This window comes from Bos taurus, chromosome 8, assembly GCF_002263795.3.
Source record: "Bos taurus isolate L1 Dominette 01449 registration number 42190680 breed Hereford chromosome 8, ARS-UCD2.0, whole genome shotgun sequence".
Classification (NCBI taxonomy): domain Eukaryota; kingdom Metazoa; phylum Chordata; class Mammalia; order Artiodactyla; family Bovidae; genus Bos; species Bos taurus.
Window position 1 is genome coordinate 1159218 of NC_037335.1, and position 24774 is coordinate 1183991.

Consider the following 24774-nt stretch of genomic DNA (forward strand, 5'->3'; position numbering starts at 1 on the left):
CGCAGCTTTCTCTGCACAAACATCACCAGCGTCCTATTGCTGGACACGGGTTGTTGCCAGTATCTTGCTGTGATGGACGAGGTACTGGCATTTTACACTTGACAAATAAGTGCCTCTGGAAAACAGATTTTCAGAATGGGTGAATGCATTTGGAATTTTGATATTTTCCAGACTGCTCTCTCTAGATGGTTTTTTTTTTTTTTTAATCAAATCATTTTCATCAGCAAAATATGTGCTCTTAATTTCTAATTTTTTTAGTTTCTGATTTTATAGGTGAAAGATATTTCATAGTTGCTCATGCACATCTACATGAGGTAGATCATCTTTTAGTATATTTGCATTTACTTTTTGAGGAACCACTAGGTAATACTGGCATCAGGTTGACTGTGGGTGAGAGATCAAACCACAGTCAAGGGGTTTATTCTCACACAGAACACATCTGAAGATGAGTAGTTAAGGTTGGCATGAAGGCTGGAAGGTTATAAGGGTCTCAAGTATCTTCTTTCTCTTTCTTCCCCATCATGCTAAAATGTAGCTTCCATCTTAAAGGTCACTTATGACTCAAGACAGCTGCTGAAGCACCAGCCATCATGTCTACATTGCAGGCTGCAAGAAGGAAAAAGAAAACAGCCAGAGGGTGTGTGCCTCCTCCCTTTTAGAAGCTTCACAGAAGTTCCCTTTGACACTTAGCTTCCATCTCAGCAATGACTCAGTAACGTGGCTGTATCTGAAGGAAATTGGAACGTGAGGCTTTTCAACTGAGGGCATTGCCCAGGAATCAGTTAAGAAGGGGGAAGAGGACAACAGATATTGAGAGGCAATTGGTAGTTTCTGTCACACATTCTTTGTCAATTTTACTTTTGGATTTGCACTTTTATTGAGTCCCATGAGCTCTTTATATATAAAGGAATCCTTGTCTACCATAAGAGTTACAAAATTTTTTTCCTACTGTTCTCTGTTGACTGTAAGGTCTTTGTCATGTAGGTATGTTTTCTGTAATTGAAGTTATCCCTGTTTTCTTTTTTTATGGCTTCTGGTTTTTAAGTCACCCTTAGAAAGGTCTCCCTTGGAAGTCTCCCCTGGTTTCTTCTAGTGCTTTTACAAGGGTCTCAGACCCAGACAGATTCAACTCAAGGTCAAAGCCTTCTGGAACTGAATTGCGTCTCTAAGTTGTGGGCAATGCAGTGGCTGCTGGCTCACTGACCACTCTGCCACCTCTGGGCTTTAGAACATCACTCAGGTCGTCTGACCTGTAATCACGGTACAGGATGGTGGCTCGAAGACCACTGTCCCCTGCAGGTCTCACCATTAGGGCTCCTGGGTCAAGATGGCTGCAGAACAAGACTTGGCATCGGGTGAGACCAAGGTGCTGTTTTAAAGATAGAAACCTAAACAGCCAAGTCAGAAAGTTAATAAAATTTATTAGCAGGAAAGACAACAGAAGTAAAATAAATATTCCCTTGTAAACCAGAAAGACGGCATTTTAAGACATCCACAGTTCACACCAGCCACCCTATTAGCTCCTTCCAGTCTCTGGTGCAACTCACCACCAGGGGCAGAGCCAGGTGTTCACAGGAGTCAAGGAAAGGCAAGCCCACGCTCAGCCTGGACATGGCAACCCTTATGGGACATCCCCTCCATTATTCTGGTGGGTTGGCACATCTGGAAAGAAGCAATGTGGATAAGCTTAATAAGAGCATCATTTTACCAGCTTGAAACCATTTTAAAAATTTTCACACAGATACAAACAATGAGCTTACAACTTACTCTAAAACCTATTGAAAGCATTTTCTAAATTTGAACCCTAATATTGTAAAGAGCTCTGAATTGAAATCGTTGCCTGAGTTTTGGAGGATGAAAACACTGTCCTGCTCTCACTAGGGACAGAGATGTCCATGCACCACAGGGAAACACCACCTTCACTGGCTCCTTCTAGACTCAGTCAGACTCAGCCAAGGCCACATGCGTACACTCTGGGAGGAAGAAGTGAAATATTTGAAAGCAGAGGTGAAAACAATGCACGTGTTAAAATAGCACTTTTCAATACAGGGCCGCAGTTTCCTCCTCCTCACTGTCACCCAGGCAGGAGACGGGGCGGACAGGAGGAAACAAAGCCATCACTGTCTTGCCCACCTGGTTACAGAGGTCACTTTCGGCAAAACTAAAGTGGCACTAGTTAGTGGTAAAGAGCCCATTTGCCAATGCAGGAGATGTCAGATACACGGGTTTGATCCCTGGGTCGGGAATATCCCCTGGAGAAGGAAATGGAAGCCCACTCCAGTATTCTTGCCTGGAGAACCCCATGGACAGAGGAGCCTGGGGGGCTACAGTCCACGGGGTCACAAAGAATTGGACACGACTTAGCAACTTAACAGCAACAACAAAAATTAAATTAGGAAAATGCATATATTTTTAACCTGGTAGACACAGTCTTTTTAAACTTAGGACTTTGTGGTTTCCAGGGGAGATTAAAGTCACAGTGAGTCTGCAGATGATGTTCCCAAGCCTTGCTGAGACCTACAGGCTGTGGCACAGGTGGTTTAGGTCTGGCCCTCCTGTAGCTAAGAAAAGACTTGCGGAGTCATCAGACGATGTAGCCACCATGAGCAGGGAAAGGGCAGCAGGCGTGTCACCCGCTCCCCGGTGAGATGCTACACACTCTTTATAACCTTTGGGGAAACCTTAATAAACATGGTTTGCTGACTGGAGGGCTAAAATATATCACAGCCAGCAAGCTGATTGTTGTAGATGCCATGCAAGTGGAAAGTGAAAGTGAAGTCACTCAGTCGTGTCTGACTCTTAGCGACCCCATGGACTGCAGCCTACCAGGCTCCTCCATCCATGGGATTTTCCGGGCAACAGTACTGGAGTGGGGTGCCATTGCCTTCTCCCTTATGAAGTAGAAATGATGTCAAATGTGTCCCATGTTTCAAAAAGAAAAGAAAAAAGTAAAGGAGTCATAAAGTCTGAACATCAAATTTTAATCTTGAACCTTTTCTCCAGTCTTCAAATTATTAACATGAAAAGGAATGATAAACTGCAATTTTATCATTACCCTATCGCCAAGTAACAAGCCCTTGTTACAAAGTCTCCATCTACTGTGCCCAAAAACCAACAGAAAACCCATACATTATATTATCTAAGTGATCTATTAACAGATGAAATTTTAACCAACTTCATACCAGGAATCTATTAACAGAGGTACTTCAATCACATAGCTTAAAATATGGAGAAAAGACAGGTAAAAAAGTGATCTTATCCGGTAGTAGTCTTTTTACTTCTTAAAATTTTTATAAAATACACTAATTTCCCAAAATAAAGAATATTATGACACATTGGTGTCAACTTACACAAATGAAAGCTGATGGCAGCTTTTTTTCCTAGCTGAAGTTCATTTCACCAAAACTTTATATATTACATGAATATCCCAGTAAAGTATTTTTTTAAAAAATTCAATACACAGGAACATAATGTACAGTGTCTTATAAAAAATGGTTAATTTAGGAATGATTTCATTTCAACCACATAATATATCTCTTTAAGACCATAAAACTGCTTGCAAGAAGACTCTCAGTCCATGTTTTGACTCCCTAGTTGCAATTCTTAAAGGTAAAAAATGAGAAGGGTTTTGTTTTTGCTTTCTCATGAGAAAACTGTGGTCGCTGTTTCTGCTGCTGCCAGGCCCCCTCCCTGGCTCTGCTGTGAGGGGGCCCTGAGCCAGGCTGTGTGGCTGGCTGGGGTGGGGGCGGCATGGCTGTCACAGAGGGGCGGTGGGGGCCGTGGGCTCAGCGCACCCATGCCCAGCAGCCTGCAAGGGGCACAGCCCAGGCCTCAGCCGCCCGGGGACAGCGGCGCTCGGGGTGACCTGGGCAGACAAGGGGGTGACCTGGGCAGACAAGGGGCTGCCCAGCCCAGCCGCACGACCGCGGCATCCCCTGTGGCTGCTGTGTGGGGTGCAGCCCCACCCGGGGGTGGGGGGCATGGGAAGAGCCCCACGAACGCCTGTGGCCCTCACGCGGAGGCCGCCTGTGGTGACAACATGGGGTCATTCAGGGCCGTCTGCAGACAGGGCGCACCCGCGATTCTTCAACGTCCGGCCACTGAGCCGAGCTCTGAACACATGCTCTCCAAGGGTTGTGCTTTATTCCCCCTTCTCCTAGGAAATCGGAGACCCTCACTATTAAAGTGAGGACTGGGTTCTGGGGTGACTCCAGACCCAACCAGAAAGACAGGTGCCCACCTCGCCACCCGGGCCCCCCTCAGCGCCCTGGGTTCACTCATGGGCCCTGACTTCCCAGAGAGACGGCCAGGCGTGACAGCCGGCATCCCGGACCCAAAGAAGGGAGTGAGCCCGGGAAGGCGGGGCCGTCTTCTTAACCCTCTGAGCCACCAGGGCAGCCCGGGGGCCATCTTCTACACCGAGGGGGTCTGTTGCTCCCAACAGGGGGTCACACAGCCTCTCATCGGCTACTGTTTCATAAATTAATAACTTCTCAAAATCATAATCCAAAGAATTCATCTATTACAGGAAAAATTCAAGTTTAAAAAAGCAAATAAATTAGTTAAGCCTTGTAAACAGTTGTCCATCTCAGCTAGGTTCCTCTGTGGAGTGAATCAGACAGCTCAAGGCAGGTGGCAGGTGACCAAGGCAAGGGGCCAAGTGCCCGCGGGCCATCAGAGGGCCGTGGAGACAGATGCGGTCCGGCCCGGCGGCCCCTCAGATGTTCTCCACGAAGCTCCCGGGGAAAAGCCCTGTCTTCCCGTTCCGCTGCAGCGTGCCCTTGAACCAGCCGTCCTCCCGCTTCTTGTGCACGAACACGATGTCGCCCTCCTTGAGCTCCAGCTCTGCCTCGCTCTGCGGCGGGTAGGAGACCACCACCCGGTGCCTGCGGTGGGGAAACAGAGATGGGTGACTGAGAGGCGGTGGGTGACAGAGGCGGTGGGTGACAGAGAGACGGTGGGTGACAGAGAGACGGTGGGTGAGACTGAGAGGCGGTGGGTGACAGAGAGACGGTGGGTGACAGAGAGGCGGTGGGTGACTGAGAGGCGGTGGATGACAGAGAGATGGCACAAAGAACAGACAGATGACAGACAGTCAGGCTCCAGAGCACAGAGGGAGAGATGGTACATGTGGGGAGAGAGAGTAAGTGATAGACAGACAGGGGAACAGATAGATGGTAGATGGGTGACAGAGAATAGATAGACAGATGATACAGGGAGAGAGAACAAATCAAAGATAGATGGGGGAATAGATGATAGACAGGGGAACAGATAGATAGTAGACGGGTGACAGAGAATAGACAGATGATACAGGGAGAGAGAATAAATCAAAGATAGATGGGGGAATAGATTATAGACGGGGGAATAGATGATAGACGGGGAACAGATAGACAGGGGAACAGACCGATGATGAGGGGCAGGAGGACAGAAGGGGAGGATGATGGATGAGGGAGGGAGGGGGAGCAGGGAGGCAGAGGCAGATGATAGAATAATGACAGGAGAAGTCGGGGAGGGAGAGGGAAGGTGGGGGCTCAGTTACAGCTGCTCAGAGTCAGGCAAAGCCAGCATGCATACCTCAGATGTTGACAGAGCAGGACAGAGCACAAATCTGCCTACAATGTTGGTAAAATGACCCAAACCGCTACCGTCCCCTGTTGAGTAGAGACCTGCTGTGAACAGCGCTTGGACGTGCATAAAAGTCCACAAGTGACCAAGGACTGAGCTGGATGAGGATGGACTCCAGGGAAGCTCTTCCTTACACAGCCAGCTCTTTCTGGGGCAGCTTGTCCCAAGGTTCACACAAGGAGGGGACTGGGGCCACCTGCTCAATCTGATTGCCACGGGTCTGACCTATGGTCTGCTTCTCCGAGCGTTCTCAACTCAGGGATCACTGGGAGAAGGGGTAATTATCATTTCAAGATTCCTGAAGCCTGGCTGGTTTAAGGCCAGCTACTCCCTGGCACCCCACTCCAGTACTCTTGCCTGGAAAATCCCATGGATGGAGGAGCCTGGAAGGCTGCAGTCCATGGGGTCGCTGAGGGTCAGACACGACTGAGCGACTTCCCTTTCACTTTTCACTTTCATGCATTGGAGAAAGAAATGGCAACCCACTCCAGTGTTCTTGCCTGGAGAACCCCAGGGATGGGGAAGCCTGGTGGGCTGCCGTCTATGGGGTTGCACAGAGTCGGACATGACTGAAATGACTTAGCATAGCACCCCCTGCTTCCAGGCTTGTTTCCTTCTGCAAAATTATGCTCAAGAGCCACGGAAGCCCTGGGGAGGTGAGCTGTGTCTCACTCTGTGTGGTCTCTGCCCACCTGTGTGACCAACAGAAGCCTGCACAAATGATGATCTGGGGTGCTGAGGCACGGTCCTAATGGGTGTGCGGGGGTCCCCACTCTGCAGCCTCCTGGAAACCACCCTCGCTGCCAGCTGAGTCATCCCCCCGCGCACAGATGTGCAGGCCAGGTAAGAGAGGTCTCTTTCCAAAAGTCGCTGGCAATGGGCAGCCACCTGGAAGGGGTCTTCTCTCCCTACTCAAGCCTTCACGAGACTGTAGCTCAGGTGGATGTCTGGACACTAACCTCAAAAAATGCCCTAATCCAGGACCAGTCGTGTATGCCACCCCCAAAGTCCTAACTTCCAGAACTGCGAAACAATACATGTTCACGGTTAAGTTAAGCCTCTGAGTTCTGGAGTAATGTGTTACACTTATAAATGTGGACACACCTCTCTTGCTGGCTGATGCTAATCAGTGAGTATGAAGCTATTCAAGTGGTTGAGTTTCTACGCTCATTTGGTTCTCAAAGTCAGAAAATGAACTTAGAGCCTAAACGGTGACCCCCTCCACTATTCTTGCCTGGGAAATCCCAGGGACAGAGGAGCCTGGTGGGTACAGGCTACAGGGTTGCCAAGAGTTGGACACAACTTAGCAACTAAACAACAACAACAGAGCTATAAAAGCGGCTGAGTTTCTACTCTCATTTGGCTCTTAAAGTCAGAAAACGAACCTCTAGCCTCCTAGGACTCACTCTTAACAGCACATAGAGAATGTCATGGCTGAAAAAATGGTCGTCGGAACTGAGTCTACACAACTGCCCCAACCTCATGAAACCCATCAGAGCGCAGTCCTTCTGGAAGATCACTGGTTTTACCAGCCTCCAACCCATAATGACCAGAGTCCATTTACGCGAGGACGTGAGCAAGAGCCTCAGGCTATGACTCGATTAATAAAGGCATCTCTGCAAAGGCCCAGCGGCTGCCTGGACCATTCCTGGGTGACTCTGGGCTCGGGAACCAAGTTGCCGTCCGGGGTGTTGAGCAGAAGCGCAGCACGGAGGCTGCCTGGCTGTTCGTAAGAGAGGTCCTGGGAAGCCAGAGACAGGACAGGCTGCGTCTGAGCAAGCCTGCAGGTTGTAGGGGGAGGCCTGGCCTCTCGTGAGAAGTGGGCCTGGGGCTTATGCTCAGAGCAGCTTTTGCTTGAGCCTTAATTTCCTCATCTTTGCACTAGGATGGCTGTGACCACACAGGTGTTACCAGAGGATGTGGGGACAACAGGGGTATGATGCACTCAACACTCGTCTGTCACAGAGTTCACACCCTGAGCGCCAGTTCCCACCACGACCGTGCGTCTCAGGCAAGGGATCCAGATGAGAAGGTGTCTCAGCTCTGATGCCAACAGGTTGAAGAGCCTGTGAAAAGCCATGCTGCCATCTGGGGCAGGTTAACATTTGAGCAAAGCTCCGTAATTATAGGAAGAAGCACACAAGTAACTCATCATATTCAGAGCCAATCTCTGATTAAACGTATCGACCCTGGTCCTCCGCGAGCTGCCTTAAAGGTGAAATGGAACAAAAGCTGTTATTGAAAAAAGTGACTAGATTAACATTTGCATTTTAGAAAATGCACTAAACCAACTCCGTCAAACATTTTCTGAACTTGAACTGCTGCCAAGCTAAGACCACAATCTTCCTGCCAAGTTCCCAGGGGAGCGGGTTTTCATGGCTGAGTGACGAGTCTCCTGGGCTGAGAGGAGCGAGAACCATGACCTTGGACCATAGGGAGACCAGTGGCTGCAGCAGAGACTCTGCTCAGATCCTGGCCCTGGCTCGAAGAGCGGTGTGCACACAGATTCCCAACAGGGACGCTCAAGACCAATGCTGGGCACAGCGGGCCACCATCTCAGGCACGGAGAAGCTTTGTAAAGTCCATATTCACTGACCCCAGGCAACGTGAGTGCAGCCACAGAGCCCAAAACCCGTTGCTCCAGCCACGACCCCTTGGGTGTTCTGAGTAGGGATTCTGGGGCATCCCACGCCTCAGGGGCCATAATTCTCTCCCACAACTGCCATGGACCTGGGGTCCACCTTCCACATCTGCACCCCAGCCTCGCCGCTCTGACCTGTCCCACCTGAGCAAATAACCTGCCTGTCCTCCCAGCCTCCAATCTCCTCCTGTCCCCACTGCATTCTGCATATGATCAAAATACTAACTTTCTTAATTGCCAGCTCTATTTGCAGCTATTTCTTGCTCAATATTCCTTACAGCTTCCCAACTCCTTGGAGCAAGGTTACTCCCCAGTCTGGCATGTGAAGCGCTCAATGGCCTCAATCTCTCTGCAGCCACAGCTAATGGTCATCCCCATGAATGTGCACACACACCTGTGCACCGGGACACAGCCCCCAGGTACGGCCTCTGCCCCAAACCCCAGGCCTTGGCTCACACAGTCCCCTGGGGGCACCCTCGGACAAGCCCAGAGCCCACCCATGTCCAACAGGCTCTCAAAGCCTTGCTCCATCTGCCCCGTGACTGAAGGAAACTTCATCCCTGACCAGATTCCAGAAGCCCTGTGCGTGGTCCTTAGCACAGTACACATAAGAATCCTTCATAAGAATGTCCAGCGACAAAAGGAAAGGTTTAATTGTATAGCAAAGTGATTTTTCCAAATGTACAACGTTCCTCAAAAAGGAATAAAATTCTGACAAAAGTTACAACATGGATGAACCTTCAAAATATTATGCTGAGTGAAATCAGTCACACACAATTCCACCTATGAGATGTGGAGACTAGTCAGACCCAGAGAGACAGAAACGAGAAGAGGGTTTGTCAGGAATTGGAGAAGGCAGGAATGGAAAGTGAGTGTTTAACAGGGTGACGAAAAAGCTCTAGAAATGGATGGCAGTGATGGTTATACAACAATGTGAATGTACTTAATACTACTGAACTGTATCCCTGAAAAAAAAAAAATGGCACATTTTATGGACATTTTACCACAATTTAAAAAAAGATAAATTAATTTAAAAATAAATGAAGGGACTTCCCTGATGGTCCGGTGGCTAAGACTCCCCACTCCCAGTGCAGGAGCCTGGCCAGGGTTTAACCCCCGGTTAGGGAAGTGGATCCCACAGGTCACAACTAGAAATTCTTATGCTGCAACAAAGACCCGGTGCAGCCAGACAAATACATATTTTTAAAAATTAATGGAAAAATTAACAAAACTCACTTTAAAGCTTCTCAGCTATTTATGAAGAGCTCACCTGACTTAATTGAAATTCACTAGAATGTACTGAACAAAAAAATGTTATCACGGTAAAATTCCACATGTTAAGTCTCATAGGCTTAAAATATTTGGTTAGGTTTAAGAAATATGTGTTATGCAGGGAGGCAGTTCAGATGAATGTGTTGTAGCAGACAGTTTTTTTTTTTTAAATGGTGTTAGACTTGAATTCATCTAGTTATTGTTTGAATGAGGGTGGGTGGGTAGAAGGATAACAAAATTACTGTTAGTGTTTCTTTCCTTAAGGAAAAAGATGTGAATCCCAGCCTTATTTCAGGGAATCCTTTGAAGCTATGATGGACGTAAGTCTAAATTAAATGTATGTATGTTTCATTATATTGCTCTTAAAAGACTACTGAGGTGGCAGTTTAATTCTTAAAAACAATAAAATGAAAGCATAAATACTAAAAAAAAATAAAAATAAAAATTAATGGAAAGCTGAAAGAAAGAAGAAAGCAAAGAAGACAGACGGGGAAGGAGCGAGGAAGGAAGGAAAACCATCAAAAGCTACGTGCCTCCTGCTCCTTTCGGACAAAGCCTGGGGGTGACAAAGGGCACGGAGGGCGGCTCCCAGGCCCGGCCCTGAGAGGGCCTCCGCCTCTCGTGTGGCCCTGAGATCTGGGGGATGCTGACCCAGGTGGAATGCAAGACAGGGAAGCCTGCTGTATGAAGCAGCTCCACGGACACCCCCAGGGCAGTCTTTCTGCTCCAGGCTCAGGCATTCCAGTCTGCTTAGATGGGCACCCGCAGTCTTTCATTAGCACAAATTTCCCACTTCCTTAATTTTTTGGTCTTTCTCATGTTTTCTGCAGTTCACGCTTTTTTGTTTCTGATCTCTCCGGATCTTGCCCAGATCGAGTCCCCAGGCTCTGGGAGGCAGGGTGCCCGTTGTCCCGTCTGGGTGGCTGACCTCTACTACGGCATGTCACTAGCAAAACCAGACTTGCCTGCTTCGTAGTTTGCTTGAAGTCTGAGTGACTTACACTCATTGCTTCATCCAGGGGGTTCACTGTCACAGCCTCAAATTAATCATTCTGTTTAAGCCCAGCTGCCTTTCTATAAATCTATCTCTGTCCAATTTGTATGTTTTCTGGTATTGTCCCTGATCAAGGAGCAGAGGTCCTTTTCCAATTTAGCAGATGGGCTTATCGGTACGTGGTTATCAGTTTAAATCCTAAACTTAAAAATATACGAAGATGACTTACTGTGTCTACTTTATCTGTAATTTCTTTTCGTAGGAAAAAAAAAAAAACTGTCACATGTACTTTATTTGCCATCCCTTCTGAAATATTTTATTTCTACTTTCTCTTTGCAATTTCCTAATTATTTTTCCTCAGTCCTTCCAAAATAGAGCCTTCAATATCTGCTTTATTATCTCCGCTGTCATCAATTCTATTCCGCCCCCAGAATACAGCATTTCGTGCTTGTTTTCCTCAGTCTCTCTCACAAACACAAAAGATTCCTTTTGCTCCTCGGAGAACAGGCTCAGCTGGCACCAGATCTGCCAGCACACCTCCAGGCGCCTCCCTTCCTCCTCATAGTGTGAGACGTAAGCAGAGCTTCCCCTTCTCCCACTTGAGATTTACGGGGCAGGGTCCCACTTCAAGAGGAAATTTTATTCCTGTTGTCACTCTCATCTGTAGATGAATCCTATCTCATACTAGACTGATATTACACATTAAAAATATTTCTCTGGAACTCTAGAAGGAAAAATTCTACCAGAAGAGCCCCATGCTCTCGCATTTTGTGGGGGCAGGAGTCGTGACATTTAGACTCTGGTGAATTGAGGATGCTAAGATCCTGAAATGCTTCCTAAATTAGACTGATGTGAAAGCTAACCTTCCCTGCATTTTTAGCATGAAGTACTTTTTCCTAGGTTGAAATTTTTTAAATTCCAAAAGAGGTAATCCCTAAAATACACCCTTGGAAGTTTCTGAGTAACCAAAAAATTTCCTTCCCAGTGGATAACAGGATAATAGACTGTTTTCCTATGCTACTTGCTTCCACACATTTTTCCTATTGTGTCTATAGTCAGGCAGACCTAAGAAGCTGAGTTAGACACATACCATCACCATGGCTGTAGGATGGCAAAAAGGCCATGAGAAGCTGGTAAGGCTGGCTATTATATTCAATATTCCACTGAGCACGTGGATTATAAAAATATAAATGCGGGGCAGAAATTCTCTCCAAAGACCACTTTCCCACTTGTAAAAATGGAAATGCTTCCATAAAATACCAGGCAGAGGATCCCAGCGTGCCCTGCCCACATGATCAGCAGTAAACCCGCCTGCGCCTTGTCTGGAGGGGCAGCCACCCACGGCCCCTCCTGTTGAGATGCTCTGGACTGTGGGAGCCTTCTGTAAGCAAGGCGACCTGCTGTGAGCAAGGCGCCCCTCTGTGAGCAAGGCTGGGGTGCAGAAGCTTGGAGACTGGCACACCGGGCCTCTGGAAAGAGCCAGTGCTGGGGGTGGGGGGCGTGGAGAGGTGTCAGTGCTGGCCAGAGTCTGGCGGGGAGTGGGGGGGGTCTGGTACAGTGAAGCAGCCCCCAGGCAGACACAGAGACACCACCAATGAGAGGGCAGCGGGCAGGCTCAGCTCGCAGAGGGACTTGCACTCAGCATTGGGGGGCGAGGAACCGCCTCTGTGGCCCAGAGAGAGTAAACGAGTCACTGGACTGGGTCCAGGAGCAGAGGTGCCCTCCCTGGAGAGCCAAGAGACATCACAGGAAAAAGCAAGACTCCTGGAATGAAGGGGGATGTGAACTTGGGGCAAAACCTCAAAGCTTTACTGAGAGCCCAGTGGATGAGGGGAAAGACAGAATGGTTTCACAGGTGAGGCAGAAACACTTCAGGGTAATGTCTCATTTCAAAACTGGTTTTAGAAGGGTCAGAACTACACAGAACTATCTCATGCCCCCATAAAAGTCCACAGCGAACAGTGTACTTTGTATTTAAGGCACATGGATTGTTTAATTCTTTCCCGAGTTACTTCTGGGTAATAAAGTAAGCCCCTCAAACTGTCTGAGTGCAGGCCTCAGGTTTAGTGGGTATTTCATCTGAAATACAGAGTTCAGGTGGATTTAAGTCATTGTAAAGTGTAACACTTTACAGTAAGATCTTGAATCATTAACTGAAAATACTGCCCCAAAGGCGACACCACCACAGATGAGAAACATGCTCTGTGTGAGACTCAGGGACAGGGGGACTCGAGCCTGCAGAGACAGATGGCACCTCCTCCAGCAAATGCTTACATACTTATGCTAACGTTATGGGAAAACAGTTCTCTAGTTTCAGAGTGCTTCATGCCATCTTCTCAGGCAACAGACCATGCCGCACTTTTAATTCATATGATCCGAGCAGGGTTTCGGTTTTTGTTTTTTGCTCTCGGATCGGCTTTATTTTTTTCCTAGCAGGTTTCTGTTTTATTAAATAGATTTTCTTTCCTAACACGCTCCGAGAGCCCCAGCAGCGACACAGACAGGACAGCTCCCATCTGTAAAGGTGACTCGAGGCCACAGTCACCGAACAGGGCTCACTGTTCTGAGGGTAAGCCCCGTCAGCGGGTCAGCAGGGGTCGGGCCAGAAGAACTCTGCTACATTCTGGCTCAGGAAGAAGCTGAAGAGAACTCTGGGGGATGGAACACTCCAGGAGCCCTCCAACTAGCAGGCAGTGGTGTTCATAAACCTTTGATAAAAAGGGCCGAAGATGAAACGAGGGTGGCTGGCTGGCCGTGAACGAGGAGCCAAGAGAAGGCAGGGCCAGGGCTGCCGTGACCACTGCCCCATAGAGGAGAGCTCTGGAGACATGATGGAAAGGGGTGAGGATGTAGAGGGGACCGCAGAGATGGAGCGTGTCACCCGAGGGGGACAGGAGCCAGCGCCGGCTGTCACCACAGACCCCAGGAAGGAGCCGGAGACGCCGTGGGTGCCGCAGACCTGCCGGCTCCCAGCGCCCATGACGAGAACCCACCTCTCGCACACGGCGGGCCGCACCTCACTGGCCGCGGGGCCCAGGGACGAGCAGGGTTGCCGGGGGGGTGGCGCCACTGGGGCCGAGTCCAGGGAGGAGGCCCTGCGCTGGGGGCCGGGGGCCATGGTGTCCCCATCGCAGGGCCCAGGGCAGGCGCAGGGGGGACCTGGGGGCCCGCAGGACAGCTCGGCCCCCAGCTCGGCATCCAGCGTGGGTGAGGCCGGCGGTGATCCCCGCGGCTTGCGCTTGGTGGAGGCCCCAGACAGCAGCTTCAACAGCCCCTTTTTCTCTTTCTAAGAAAAAAAAAAAAAGTGCATGGGTTGGAGACATGGTTCTGTTGGTAGAGTTTCAAGTTCAGATTTGAGCTTTCCAAGGGACCCCTGAGGGTGTCTGGGACTCCTGGTCCGGCTCCTGGGGCTGTGTGCTCAATGCCCTTTACCTCTCTGCGCAACGTCCACCCACCTGCACATCTTCCCTGGTTCTGGACACTCAAGTGCTCATCACCAACCTCCATGGAGGTGGGATGAGCAGATAAAAAGGATGGAAAACCAAAATCCCACCAATTCACTTCCCAGGCTTGGCGAAGGCAAAGTAGACACTTTAGGACAAAATGGAAATTTCAGACGATAGCTTTAATTTCCTGAAATCTTCAATTCTTGTGTGCTATACTCAACTAACATAAACCCACTTGCATTTTAGTATCTTACTCCACAGCCATAGACCTGAGGCTTATCCCTCATAGGAGATGATGTCTTGACCAGGGTGAAGGGCTAAGTCATATTCACTCATCACTACGTTGATGAAATTTAACAAACTGATAATAACAGAAGTCAAACCGTATCTGTTGTGCAAATACTTCTTTAATTCAAAAACAGTCGTGTCCAACTCTTTACGACCCCATGGACTATAGCCAGGCTCCTCTGTTCATGGGATGCTCCAAGCAAGAATACTGGAGTGGGTTGCCATTTCCTTCTCCAGGGGATATTCCCCACCCAGGGATCAAATCTACGTCTCCTATATTTCAGGCGGATTCTTTACCAAAAACAAGTACAAAATTTGAAAAAAGCCCATCAGTATAATAAAAACATTTTATGTGTCTTTTTGCAAGCAAGCGTATAAATGAGAATTACTCCCATCAACCTCAAGCCATAGAAGCCACCTCATGGGTCTTGGTCCCCTGTGGTCTTTTCCTTTTGGCCTTGCTCTGCTAGGAAACCAGATCTAGGGCTGGCTCTTCTCTGTGCCCAGACCCCAGGTGTCAATATTCTTCTGATGCCCAAAGTAATAACAACCATCATTTTAAGTTGCTTTACTAATGTGTCAACTGTGCCATCAAGTCCTCTGACTGAAAACATGGTCCGAAAATACAATAGTTGAGAGAAATAACCCTTTAGAATGCTCTCTAGGCAAACTGGGACTATTAAGATCCACTAACAGGGAAGGAGAATTATAAGCAGCCCTCAAGGAGAGAGAACACCGAGGAATTCTTCCTGAATACTGACTTAGTTCAAACTCAGTCAAATATCCCTTGGGCACGGTGGCGGGGGGTGGGGTAGGGGAGGATCCATAATAACAGAGTTCAGTTAGAGACAGTCTGGCAGAAGGAAACAAAGGTAACCATTTATCAGACGATCATCCCAGGTGGTCTGCACCACGGGCCCCATTTACCTAACGTGGCCCACAGCACTGCTAACCTGCAGGGCAGGGGCTCTTCCCATAGGGAACATCATTACAGAACGCTGAGCAGAGGTCCCTGAGCTATACATTAGGTCCTTATTAGTCATCTATTTATACGGTGGTGTGCACATATCGATCCCAATCTGTCTCTCCCTCTCTTACCTCCTGCTAACCATGTTTGTTTTCTACGTCTGCAACCCTACTCTGTGTTGTAAATAAGCTCGTTTGTGCCCTTTTTCTTTTTATATTCCACACGTAAGCAACATTATATGGTATTTGTCTGTGTCCGCCGCACTTCACTCAGTGTGACGATCTCTAGGTCTGTCGGTGTTGCTGCAAACGGCATTATTTTGTTCTTCCTTATGACTGCGTGATAGTCCAGTGTGTGCATGTACCACACCTCCTTGACCCACTCCTATGCTGACAGATACTCAGGCCGTTTCCACGTCTTGGCTGCTGTAAACAGTGCTGCTGTGAACAATGGGGTGCACGTATCTTTCTGAGTTATGGTTTCCTCTGGGTATATGCCCCGCAATGGGATTGCTGGGTCACATGGTTACTCTATTTTTCAATTTTTAAGGATCCTCCACACTGTTCTCTGCACTAGTCATCATATTTACATTCTCATAACAGTGTACAAGGGTTCCCTTTTCTTCACACCCACTCCAGCCTTCTCATTTGTAGACTTTTTGATAATGGCCATTCTGACCAATGTGAGGTGATATTAATACCTCACTGTAATTTTTATTTGTATTTCTCTAGTAATTAGTGAGAATTGATTTTTAAAAGTTACAAGAAAATATATGCATGGCCTGAAATTCAGAAGGAAATCCTGAAGCTTCGGCTCCAAGCACACACTGTAAATCACCCCAGCAGGTGAAGGGGCAGAAGGACCCAATGATGAAGGCACTTACGTGATGCCCCAGGAAGTGATGATGATGTCCCAGGAAGTGGCAGAAAGGCCTCCACAAAAGGATCAGGAGAAGGGCCCCAAGAAGAACACACCATGGCTGTGGCAAGTCAAGATGCTGAAGGCCAGAATGAACTTAAACTCACAAAAATGCGAATGACCGAAAAAAGTAGGGGTGGGGTGTGTGCTGCTTTAAAGTTTTGTTGGGAACAAGAAAGACATGGATCTGGTGCCTGGGGTGGATGGTGGTCCTCAGATGCATGAAGAGTCCCTTTCAGACTAGACAGCAAGAACAAACCTTGGTAGGAGGGAAACAGGGGAGGAACTGGGATTCAGAGGTGAAACCACTCCTCCCGACAGGCTGATCCACCCCAGTGGACTGAGGAAATTAACAGCTGGAACACAACCCATCTCTGACACATCGAGGTGAATCTGGGACCAAGGTCAACTCAACATGCCAAAGAAAGACATGTGTGGTCCTCATTTTCATAGACGACCACAACAGCACTTGCAGACCACCTGGGAAATCCTAAAACAGGGTATCTGATGAAAGGCTGACTCAGAAAAGGAAGTGAGACCAAGGAAGTCTCCTCCATGAGATGCGGGCTAACAGGTTACAGCAGAAATGGTGAGGCGACTGGGGAACTGTTTGGATGGGAGAATGAGAGACAGCTGGATCTCAGCCAGGCATCCGCCAAGCTCTCTCCGAGTGTCCTGGCAAGAGGATGGAGTGATGGGGGTGAAGTGACGCTCCTTGCACTAATCATGGGTCACTGAGTTTATAGCCATTGGGACAATCTCTTTAATTAATTGGGAACATTAAATGAGGTGGCAGATTTAGAAAGGGAAATTAGAAATCTGTGATATGAAGAATATGGGGGGAAAAACCCTCAAGAGTGAAGCCTTTAAGAAAAGACGATAACCCTGAACTCTTTGCAGGGATCATATAGAAAGGAGACCATCGTTTTCTATGCAGTCCCTCAAAGCACAGTGCGAGGGCTTGAAGTCACAGGGGGACAGGTGTGTGCTGACGGAACTTTCCAGGAGTTCGAGCTGCCTGAAGACAGTGTTGATGCTCCACAACAGGACACAGGGCCACAGGGCATCCTAGCAGAGGCCAGTGGCCACTTGTCAGGAGGGGGAATGAGCGGAGCAAACAGGTCACTGCTCTCTGCTTCTGGTGTCATCTCCCTCCAGCCCTGATCTTCCTTCCTCCCTTATAAGGAGATCCCTTTGCTTATTATATTGGGCTCACTCAGCTAATCCACTCGTCTTTAAACCTTTAATTGAATCACATCTGTAAGACCCCTTCTGCAACGTAAGGAAATGTATTATCAAATTTCAGGGATCAGGACATGGACCTCCTTGGGGGCCGTTATTCTCCCTAGCACAGGCATCCTGCAGATTCTATGAATCCTTCCTTTGGAAGCCTGGGCTCCAGAGCCCGATTCTCTGAGACAATGGCCCCTGATGCCTTGTCCTGGAACCTTCAGATCTAAGCTGTAAAGTAAGTTTACTTTCTGAAGATCCTGGCAGGGTTGACCACATGAGACTGAGTACAAGTTTAATGTAGTTAATCATAAACATTGAACTGATACCGATCTTTTGCAAAAGCACTCCTGTTAACTCAACAATTAAATATTAACTTTTTAGTAGGCTGTTAAGTTTATTTCCTTATAAAGCCCTGTTCACAGGCTCCCTGGTCATTTAAACAGAGCGATGTACATGACCGTGGAAGCAGGTGTGATCCCACAGCTTCCCAGAGCTGGCGAGCGGTCTGGGGGGCATGCATGAGCAGAGTGGAAGCCACGCCCGCAGCATGACTACCAGAGCCTGCTGCATGCTGCTCTCTCTGTGCATGTTTAACCACCACACATGCCTCTGTCTACAACCCAACCACAGGTCAGTCTTTCAAACACAGCTTCCCACTTACAATTTCTTTGAAATTCAGGCCCAAAGGATCTTTTTTAATAAAAAAGATCAAATTAGAAATTAATTTCCCCCTATATCTAAAGTCAAGAGAAAAACTATCCACATCCACACAGATTATAATCAAATACAGTGCAGGAACAATGAATCCACAAGCAACATTTCGGATCAACAGTTTCAACTCCTTCATATCCTAAGTGCGTTTCTGCAGAACAGTTAACCAGAAGCAAAGCTCACTCACTGGGAGGAGTTCAGGGCAGTGAGGGGGTAGGGGAGTGAGCAGCTAGGGAATAAGCCCCAGAGCTGAATGGAACCCCACCTCCCCATACCGCGAGCGGGTCAGCCGTCGCCTGGGCTCACCTTGCCGTCCTTGTCTGGCCTGGCTGCCGAGCCACTGTCAGGAGAGGTGGGTGTCCCCGGGAGCAGGGTCGCAGGGCGGCTGCTGGGCTCGGGCTCCAGGGAAGCAGCAGGGATGCTCGCTGGGGCTGTGGCGCAGGCCAGGGGGCCTCCAACCCGGCCCAGGCCGCTGGCAGCCGCATGGGCAGGGGGGCCCAGCGGGGCTGGGGGCTGCGGTGACACCAGAGGGTGGTGGGACTGCCCCGGGGTGCTCTGAACCTGGATGGGTGTCACGGCCGCCGTGGGACGCTCCTGGCTGTGCGCCGAGACTGGAAAAGGGAAGAGAGGAGGAAAGTGTAAGCTGGAGCCTCGCTGCTCACTGAGCCCTGCGCATGTCAAGGTGATGAGAAACCATGGTGGTGTAGATGCTCTGACCCTCGAGGGGCCCCTGGACATCATCCCCTCCCTGATCCCAGGTCAGCGCCCCACTTTGTCCCACGACACAGTGTCTGCTGCCATGTCTGCCGAGCGACTGCAGGGTGACAACACCCAGGGGTGCAGGAGGCCCCCCGGGCTCTGGCCGAGGCACCACCCCCCACGCACCTGGCAGGGCAGAGCAGGCTGGCCCCAGTGCTGTTTCCTATTCTCCCTTTTCTCAGAACCTACCTTCCTCCTTTGGATTTTCGGATAGAACTGAACGTGTTTTCTCTATCACTGTTAACCAAGACCCCTGGGAGGTTTTAAACTCTTTGGGAAGAAGAAAGCTACTCTGTGTCTGAAACAGAGCGGTGACTAAGCTCATCCCAGCATGCAGACGGCAGTCCACGGGGGTGCGCCTCCACAGCAGTGGGACCCCAGATCGCTGGTCTCGACCACAGGAGTCACATTTTCAAGTACTATCGACATTCTCAGGACCCGCCTAGTAATAATTTCTTTCAGACCCGTGGTCTGGTGACCAGGCTTGGATTCACAACCTGAGCAGGCGAAGGCAAATGAAGCCAATGTAAAGTGATGGTGCTGAGGCTGTGCTGGGCCCGCTTCCTGTTATTCATTGTCTTCTCCCACCTCCCTCTGCCAGACTGTCCTAAAGTTCCACCTTGCTCTCAGACTGTCCTAAAGTTCCACCTTGCTCTCAGACTGTCTTAAAGTTCCACCTTGCTCTCAGACTGTCCTAAAGTTCCACCTTGCTCTCAGACTGTCCTAAAGTTCCACCTTGCTCTCAGACTGTCTTAAAGTTCCACCTTGCTCTCAGACTGTCTTAAAGTTCCACCTTGCTCTCAGACTGTCCTAAAGTTCCACCTTGCTCTCAGACTGTCTTAAAGTTCCACCTTGCTCTCAGACTGTCTTAAAGTTCCACCTTGCTCTCAGACTGTCCTAAAGTTCCACCTTGCTCTCTCAGACTGTCCTAAAGTTCCACCTTCCTCTCTCAGACTGTCCTAAAGTTCCACCTTGCTCTCTCAGACTGTCCTAAAGTTCCACCATCCTCAGACTGTCTTCACATCCTCGCAGCCTCTGGTGCAGGTCTGAGGCTGCTCAGGCCCCTCTCCCGGGGCCTCGGCCCAGCGCCCACCTGTCCTTGCAGCGCTCCGGGCCTGGTTGACAGTCATCTGTCCGGACGCGTGCAGCAGGACCTTAGCCTGGGGGCTCGTCTGGACGTGAGCTGCCGACACCACGGCTGTGGGGACCCCGGGACCGCCAGCCACGCCGTTCCCCGGGGGCTTCTGGGCAGGCCCGCCTGTAGAGGGAGGGTTGGCCAGGACCCCCCCGCGACTTGCTGGGCCAGTTGTCAACATGGGGACTTTGCCTTGGGAAGCACTGGTCACGGCCCTGCTGAGACAGAAACCCAGTCCGTCAGCAAGAGGGAGAGAGGACGACCAACACCAAAGAAAATGGCGCAGGGCTTTAAGACGTAACCCTGTAGAATGCAGTTATCTGACCAAAGGTAAGAACAACACACTCAAGGAACAGCGGCCCCGAGGCGGAGAAAGCTCTGGAAACCTCTTCTGAGGGGAGAAAGATCACACAGCACTCTGCTGGTGACACAGCTCCTCGGCTCGGCTCCCCTCTGGAGGTAACTCTCCCCTGGGCCTCCAGGGCCTGCACGCTTCCTCTCCGGCCTGTCAGAGCAGTGCCTAGGCTGTCACAGCTGGGCTCACGTACGCCTTCTCTGTACCTGCCCCGTGTACACGCACGTGTGTGCGCACACTCTTGTCATGTCCCTCTGGCTCCCTCCACCCTACCTCCCCCTCACCTGCGTTTCAATCCTGTCATCCCGAGCAGCCTGGCCTCAGGCCCAGGACCTCGGGACTCTCCTGTTTCAGGTGTATTTCCTCTATGACCCTTGATTACAAAACATGACGTGGAGTTTTTTTAGTCAATTCCCAGTGAAATACTCCTGACTCAGTACCAGTTCCCTGACAGCAGGGCCGCGGGCAATGGTTGTTCCCCACCCTTCCTGATGTGCAGTTACAGTGGCACAGCTGGCCCTCAACAAATATTTACCGGCTGAATGTCATTAACTTAGGTTCAGTGTAGCTTCATGTAACATACTTTTTAATATCCTAAATTCATTTAAAGAACAGTTCTATAGATAGGAACTTTCTACCAAGCAGAAGGCTTCATTAACTCAAACCTCATTATCTACCGTGAGGAATGACAGAATCTTCCATCAGGAAGTGTCTCTCCAGAGACTTCTGATGGTTCGTATTTGAGTCTTAGGAAAACGTTTTCTTCAGAAAGTCGACATGCGGTTGTTGCTTGGTTTATCTCCCTTGCTTGTTGTGGTTTTTGTTTGTTTGTTTTATCCCACCAGGGAAGACAGAGCTCCCATCTTCTGGGCTGTGAATGTAGATTTTAGCATAAACCGACAAGGTTTACACTGATGAGAAATCTGCAAGTCTAATTGGAGCCAGTGTTCTGTTGCCATCTGCAATGACAGTGATCTTCATTGGATTAGGCTGCCAGCCAGCCTGAGGACTGAGACCGACATCTGACAGCATGTCAGTTCATTCAGCCACTTATTCAAAATCAGGGTCTTTGAGAAATGATTTAACACAATTAAGGTGGACCATTTATTAAGAGCCCAGTAGCCAAAACCCGGGGTTTTCTCAGCACTGACCCATCATAGGTCATCACGGTCATCCCAGAGCAAGCGTCCTCAGTGCCCAGAATGGGGACTATATTTAAATAAAGTGAACAGTGTATATCAACACACCCCAAGTGCTCGCCTCCGACTATCCTAGAACAGGTTTCTCAGCCTCGGTGACGTTTGGGGCCAGACAGCTCCCTTCTGTGAAGGCTGTGCCGTGCCCAGCAGGGTGGCGTGTGCATCCCTGGTTTCTATACACTGGCGGCGAGTAGCACCTGCTCCCCCATCGTGACGATCAGAAGCACGTCCAGACACTGCAAAAATCCCCTGGGGAGCAAAACCGCCCTCTCCTGAGAAGGGTGAGGGACTCATGTCATGTTAAAGGAGTTTCAGTTCTGATTGCATTCTAAAAAGTAATTAAGAATTCAGACGTAATCACCAAGCTATTGGAATACACACCTGGCTTTCAGCACCGCTTCACCGGGTGACCTCAAATTGTTTAACCTCTCCACCTCAACCTGCTCACCTGTTGAGTGGGGATCATAACAGCACATACACCAGGGAGCCGTTTGAGGACCTGGCGTTAATATGCAGAACACAGAACTCTGTGTGCCAGGTGTCAGGTAAGCATCACATAACCAAGAGGATTAATAACATCACTTGTATTTATATTAAACAGCACAAATTTCCTAGCAAAAAAATACTGAAAACAGTGTAGTAGAGTCTTCTCACATGCGACTTAAAGCAAATAATTTAAAACCAGCACCTGTATTGGGAGAAACTTACAATGTCACATGTGAAGAGTAAGCTAAAATCTTAAGGATTAGAAGGGACTTTGGCAAATACAGGCAGAGACCTCTAAAATGCCGGCTGTGTAACACATAACTGTAACATGAGAAGGAACTGTGGATAGGCTGGAAATCATGGGAAAGGACAAAGCTTCTGTGTTCAGGGCTCAGAAAGCCACTTGCTCGGAGCCATACCTCGTGACGGGGGCCACGTAATTGCCAGGAAAAACCCCAATCTTGCTGGTGTGCATGGACGTCCCCTTGAACCAGCCATCCTGGCAGCGCTCGAACACAAGAAACATCTCTCCCTTCCTCAGCTCCAGCTCGTCCTCTTTCCGGGGAGTGTAAGGATAAATGGCAACATACCTAGAAGAGGAAAAAACATCTGACTTCAAGGTGAGGAACAGACATACCACACGATGTGCAGAACTCTTCTCTGGCATGAAGCCTTGAATGTTTTGTACAAAAGTAAACAGAAAGTAGAATCCTTTAATCTGTGGGCAGCCTCAATCACTGTCCACTGAACGGCAGCCATCCACTCTGAAAAGGCAGAAGCCGCGCGACTCAGAACCTCCCACCTGGCCCTCCCGGTGCAAAGGTGATGACCCCGCCAAACGGTACTTGTGGGTGTGGAGGAATTGATGCCACCCCCCAGTGTGCACACCTGCAGCAGGGCATCAGATGCCTACTGGGAAATTGGGCCTGCAGATAGCCCTCCTGAGACCTGGGAAGCAGCCTTGTCGAGGACATGTGGTCTAAAATCCCACTGGGAAGCTTGGCACACAGCCTCCCCGTGCACACTGAACCAGCAACGGGCAGCACCTGCATCTGTGGGCTCAGTTGGGGTAGACACTAAACTTGCGAGTCAGAGGCAAAGCAAGTCCAGATCACGGACAGAGCCCAACAGCCCATCTGCGCAGGTGACAGCCACCGACACAGGGAGAGCGGCGGCAACATGAACAGGCCCCAAGTGTTTCCTGGATCAGTGTGCACGGAGGGCCACCACCCGCAGGCTGCACTGGGCCATGGGCAGAATGGATGGAGCAACCCGACTCTGGACACTCACTGCTGGCACCACTGCACCTCCTCTAGGTCTGACCTGTGCGGGGCCCTCCCTGTCCCCTCACACCCTTACTTGGGGATGAAGGTGGGGACAAAGCCCGGGTAGCACTCGCAGAGGAAGGCCAAGAAGGCTCAGCCTTAGAGCATGAGTTTCCTAATCACAAACACAGTTGGCACCAGTCTGGCACCAGCTCCCCTCAGAAAAACCAGTTCTCTGCCTCTCTATTTGGGTTCGGTCCAGGGGCAGAAAGGACCCCTGCACTTACACGCTGGGGCGGGGCTGTGGCCGCGGGTGTGTGGTCTGGTCAGTGGGTCCAGCTGTGGGCCTGGGGCCCATCCCAGCGGCAGCAGCTACAGCAGTGCCCGTGGGGGTGGCCGCCTGGAGAGGGGGCGGGGGGAGAGGAGGATTCAGAGTCTGGAGAGAGAAAGAAAAAGAAGGAACAGATGACTTATTAACATCTCTTCCAGTAAGTGGGAGGGAAAAGGAATCAGAAACCCATTTAAAAAAAAGACATCGGTGGAATCTACAGAGTAGCACCTGCACACTATACCCAAGCCTCCTTTTAAAAGACTCCTCTCTATTCTCCTTCAAGGTCTTAGAGCCCCAGAAACCCTTCTAGCAAACAGGTAAGTAATCACAACTGGGAGGAGGGAAAGAAAAAAAATGACAAGATTGCATGCAATTTCAAGATTAATTGCACTTCTAAGCACAAACTAGGATCAGGATCCAAATGCCTTCTAAGGGGCAGCTCTGACAGCACAGGGCTTGCTGGGGCTGAATTTGCGATTGTTTCTGCAACCCGAAACGTCAACAAAGTAGCAGACAGTCCAGCTGCACTGTACACCATGCCCACAGAAGGAAATCTCGGATGTCACGCCCAAGAAGAAAATCTCCTTGGACATCTGGGCTTCTAAAACCACAAACAGCAGTGAGCCACAATCGTGGGGATATGCTTGCTGCTTTTGTTTACCCCTCTCTTGTTAGCTCTGCCGGCTTTTTAAGCTCAGGACTATCAAGGCTGGTAATCTTTAACAAGTATACCGCAAGCAGCTGCCGGTCCCTCTACGGGCTCTGCCCACAGGACTCCACGCCTTCTCAGAATCAATGGAGCGCCTGCTACTTTCTAATCTACACAGCCCAGATCATTCTTTAGGGTCTGGATACTGAGCAAACAGGCACACACAGACTTGCCTGAACCCCTACCTCGCCCAGCTGCCCCAAATCTCTGAACCACTCGGTGTAAAACTTTATCAAAGGAGAAATAAAGAGGCTGAAGACTGCAACTTGGGCAGGGCACGTGGTGTCTCCATGTCAGAATAACAGAAGAAAAACCCCATGGTTTCTGAACACGGAGAACACCAACAGGTTTCTGTTGTCTGGAAAAACAATCTGACACTTCATCAGCAGTTACTTCATCTGCCTATTAAGTCACATGGTTCCAGAAACACCGCAGGAGAG

The 24774-nt window shown here is 49.5% G+C and overlaps 1 protein-coding gene across 6 annotated transcripts in view; it reads right to left on the reverse strand.

The window, feature by feature from the left end:
* Positions 1-2960: 2960 nt before the first annotated feature.
* The window catches only part of SH3RF1 (SH3 domain containing ring finger 1), a 155825-nt gene continuing 134011 nt past the window's right edge, over positions 2961-24774 (reverse strand). For 2 of the 6 annotated variants that reach the window (XM_024995766.2, XM_024995765.2), the window contains exons 7-12: positions 23582-23730; positions 22449-22619; positions 19948-20207; positions 18402-18706; positions 13526-13818; positions 2961-4886 (exon numbers count right to left, since the gene is read on the reverse strand). In XM_024995766.2, coding sequence (XP_024851534.1) covers positions 4718-4886; positions 13526-13818; positions 18402-18706; positions 19948-20207; positions 22449-22619; positions 23582-23730 — 1347 coding nt within the window. In that variant the 3' untranslated portion in view covers positions 2961-4717. 6 annotated transcript variants of the gene reach the window in all.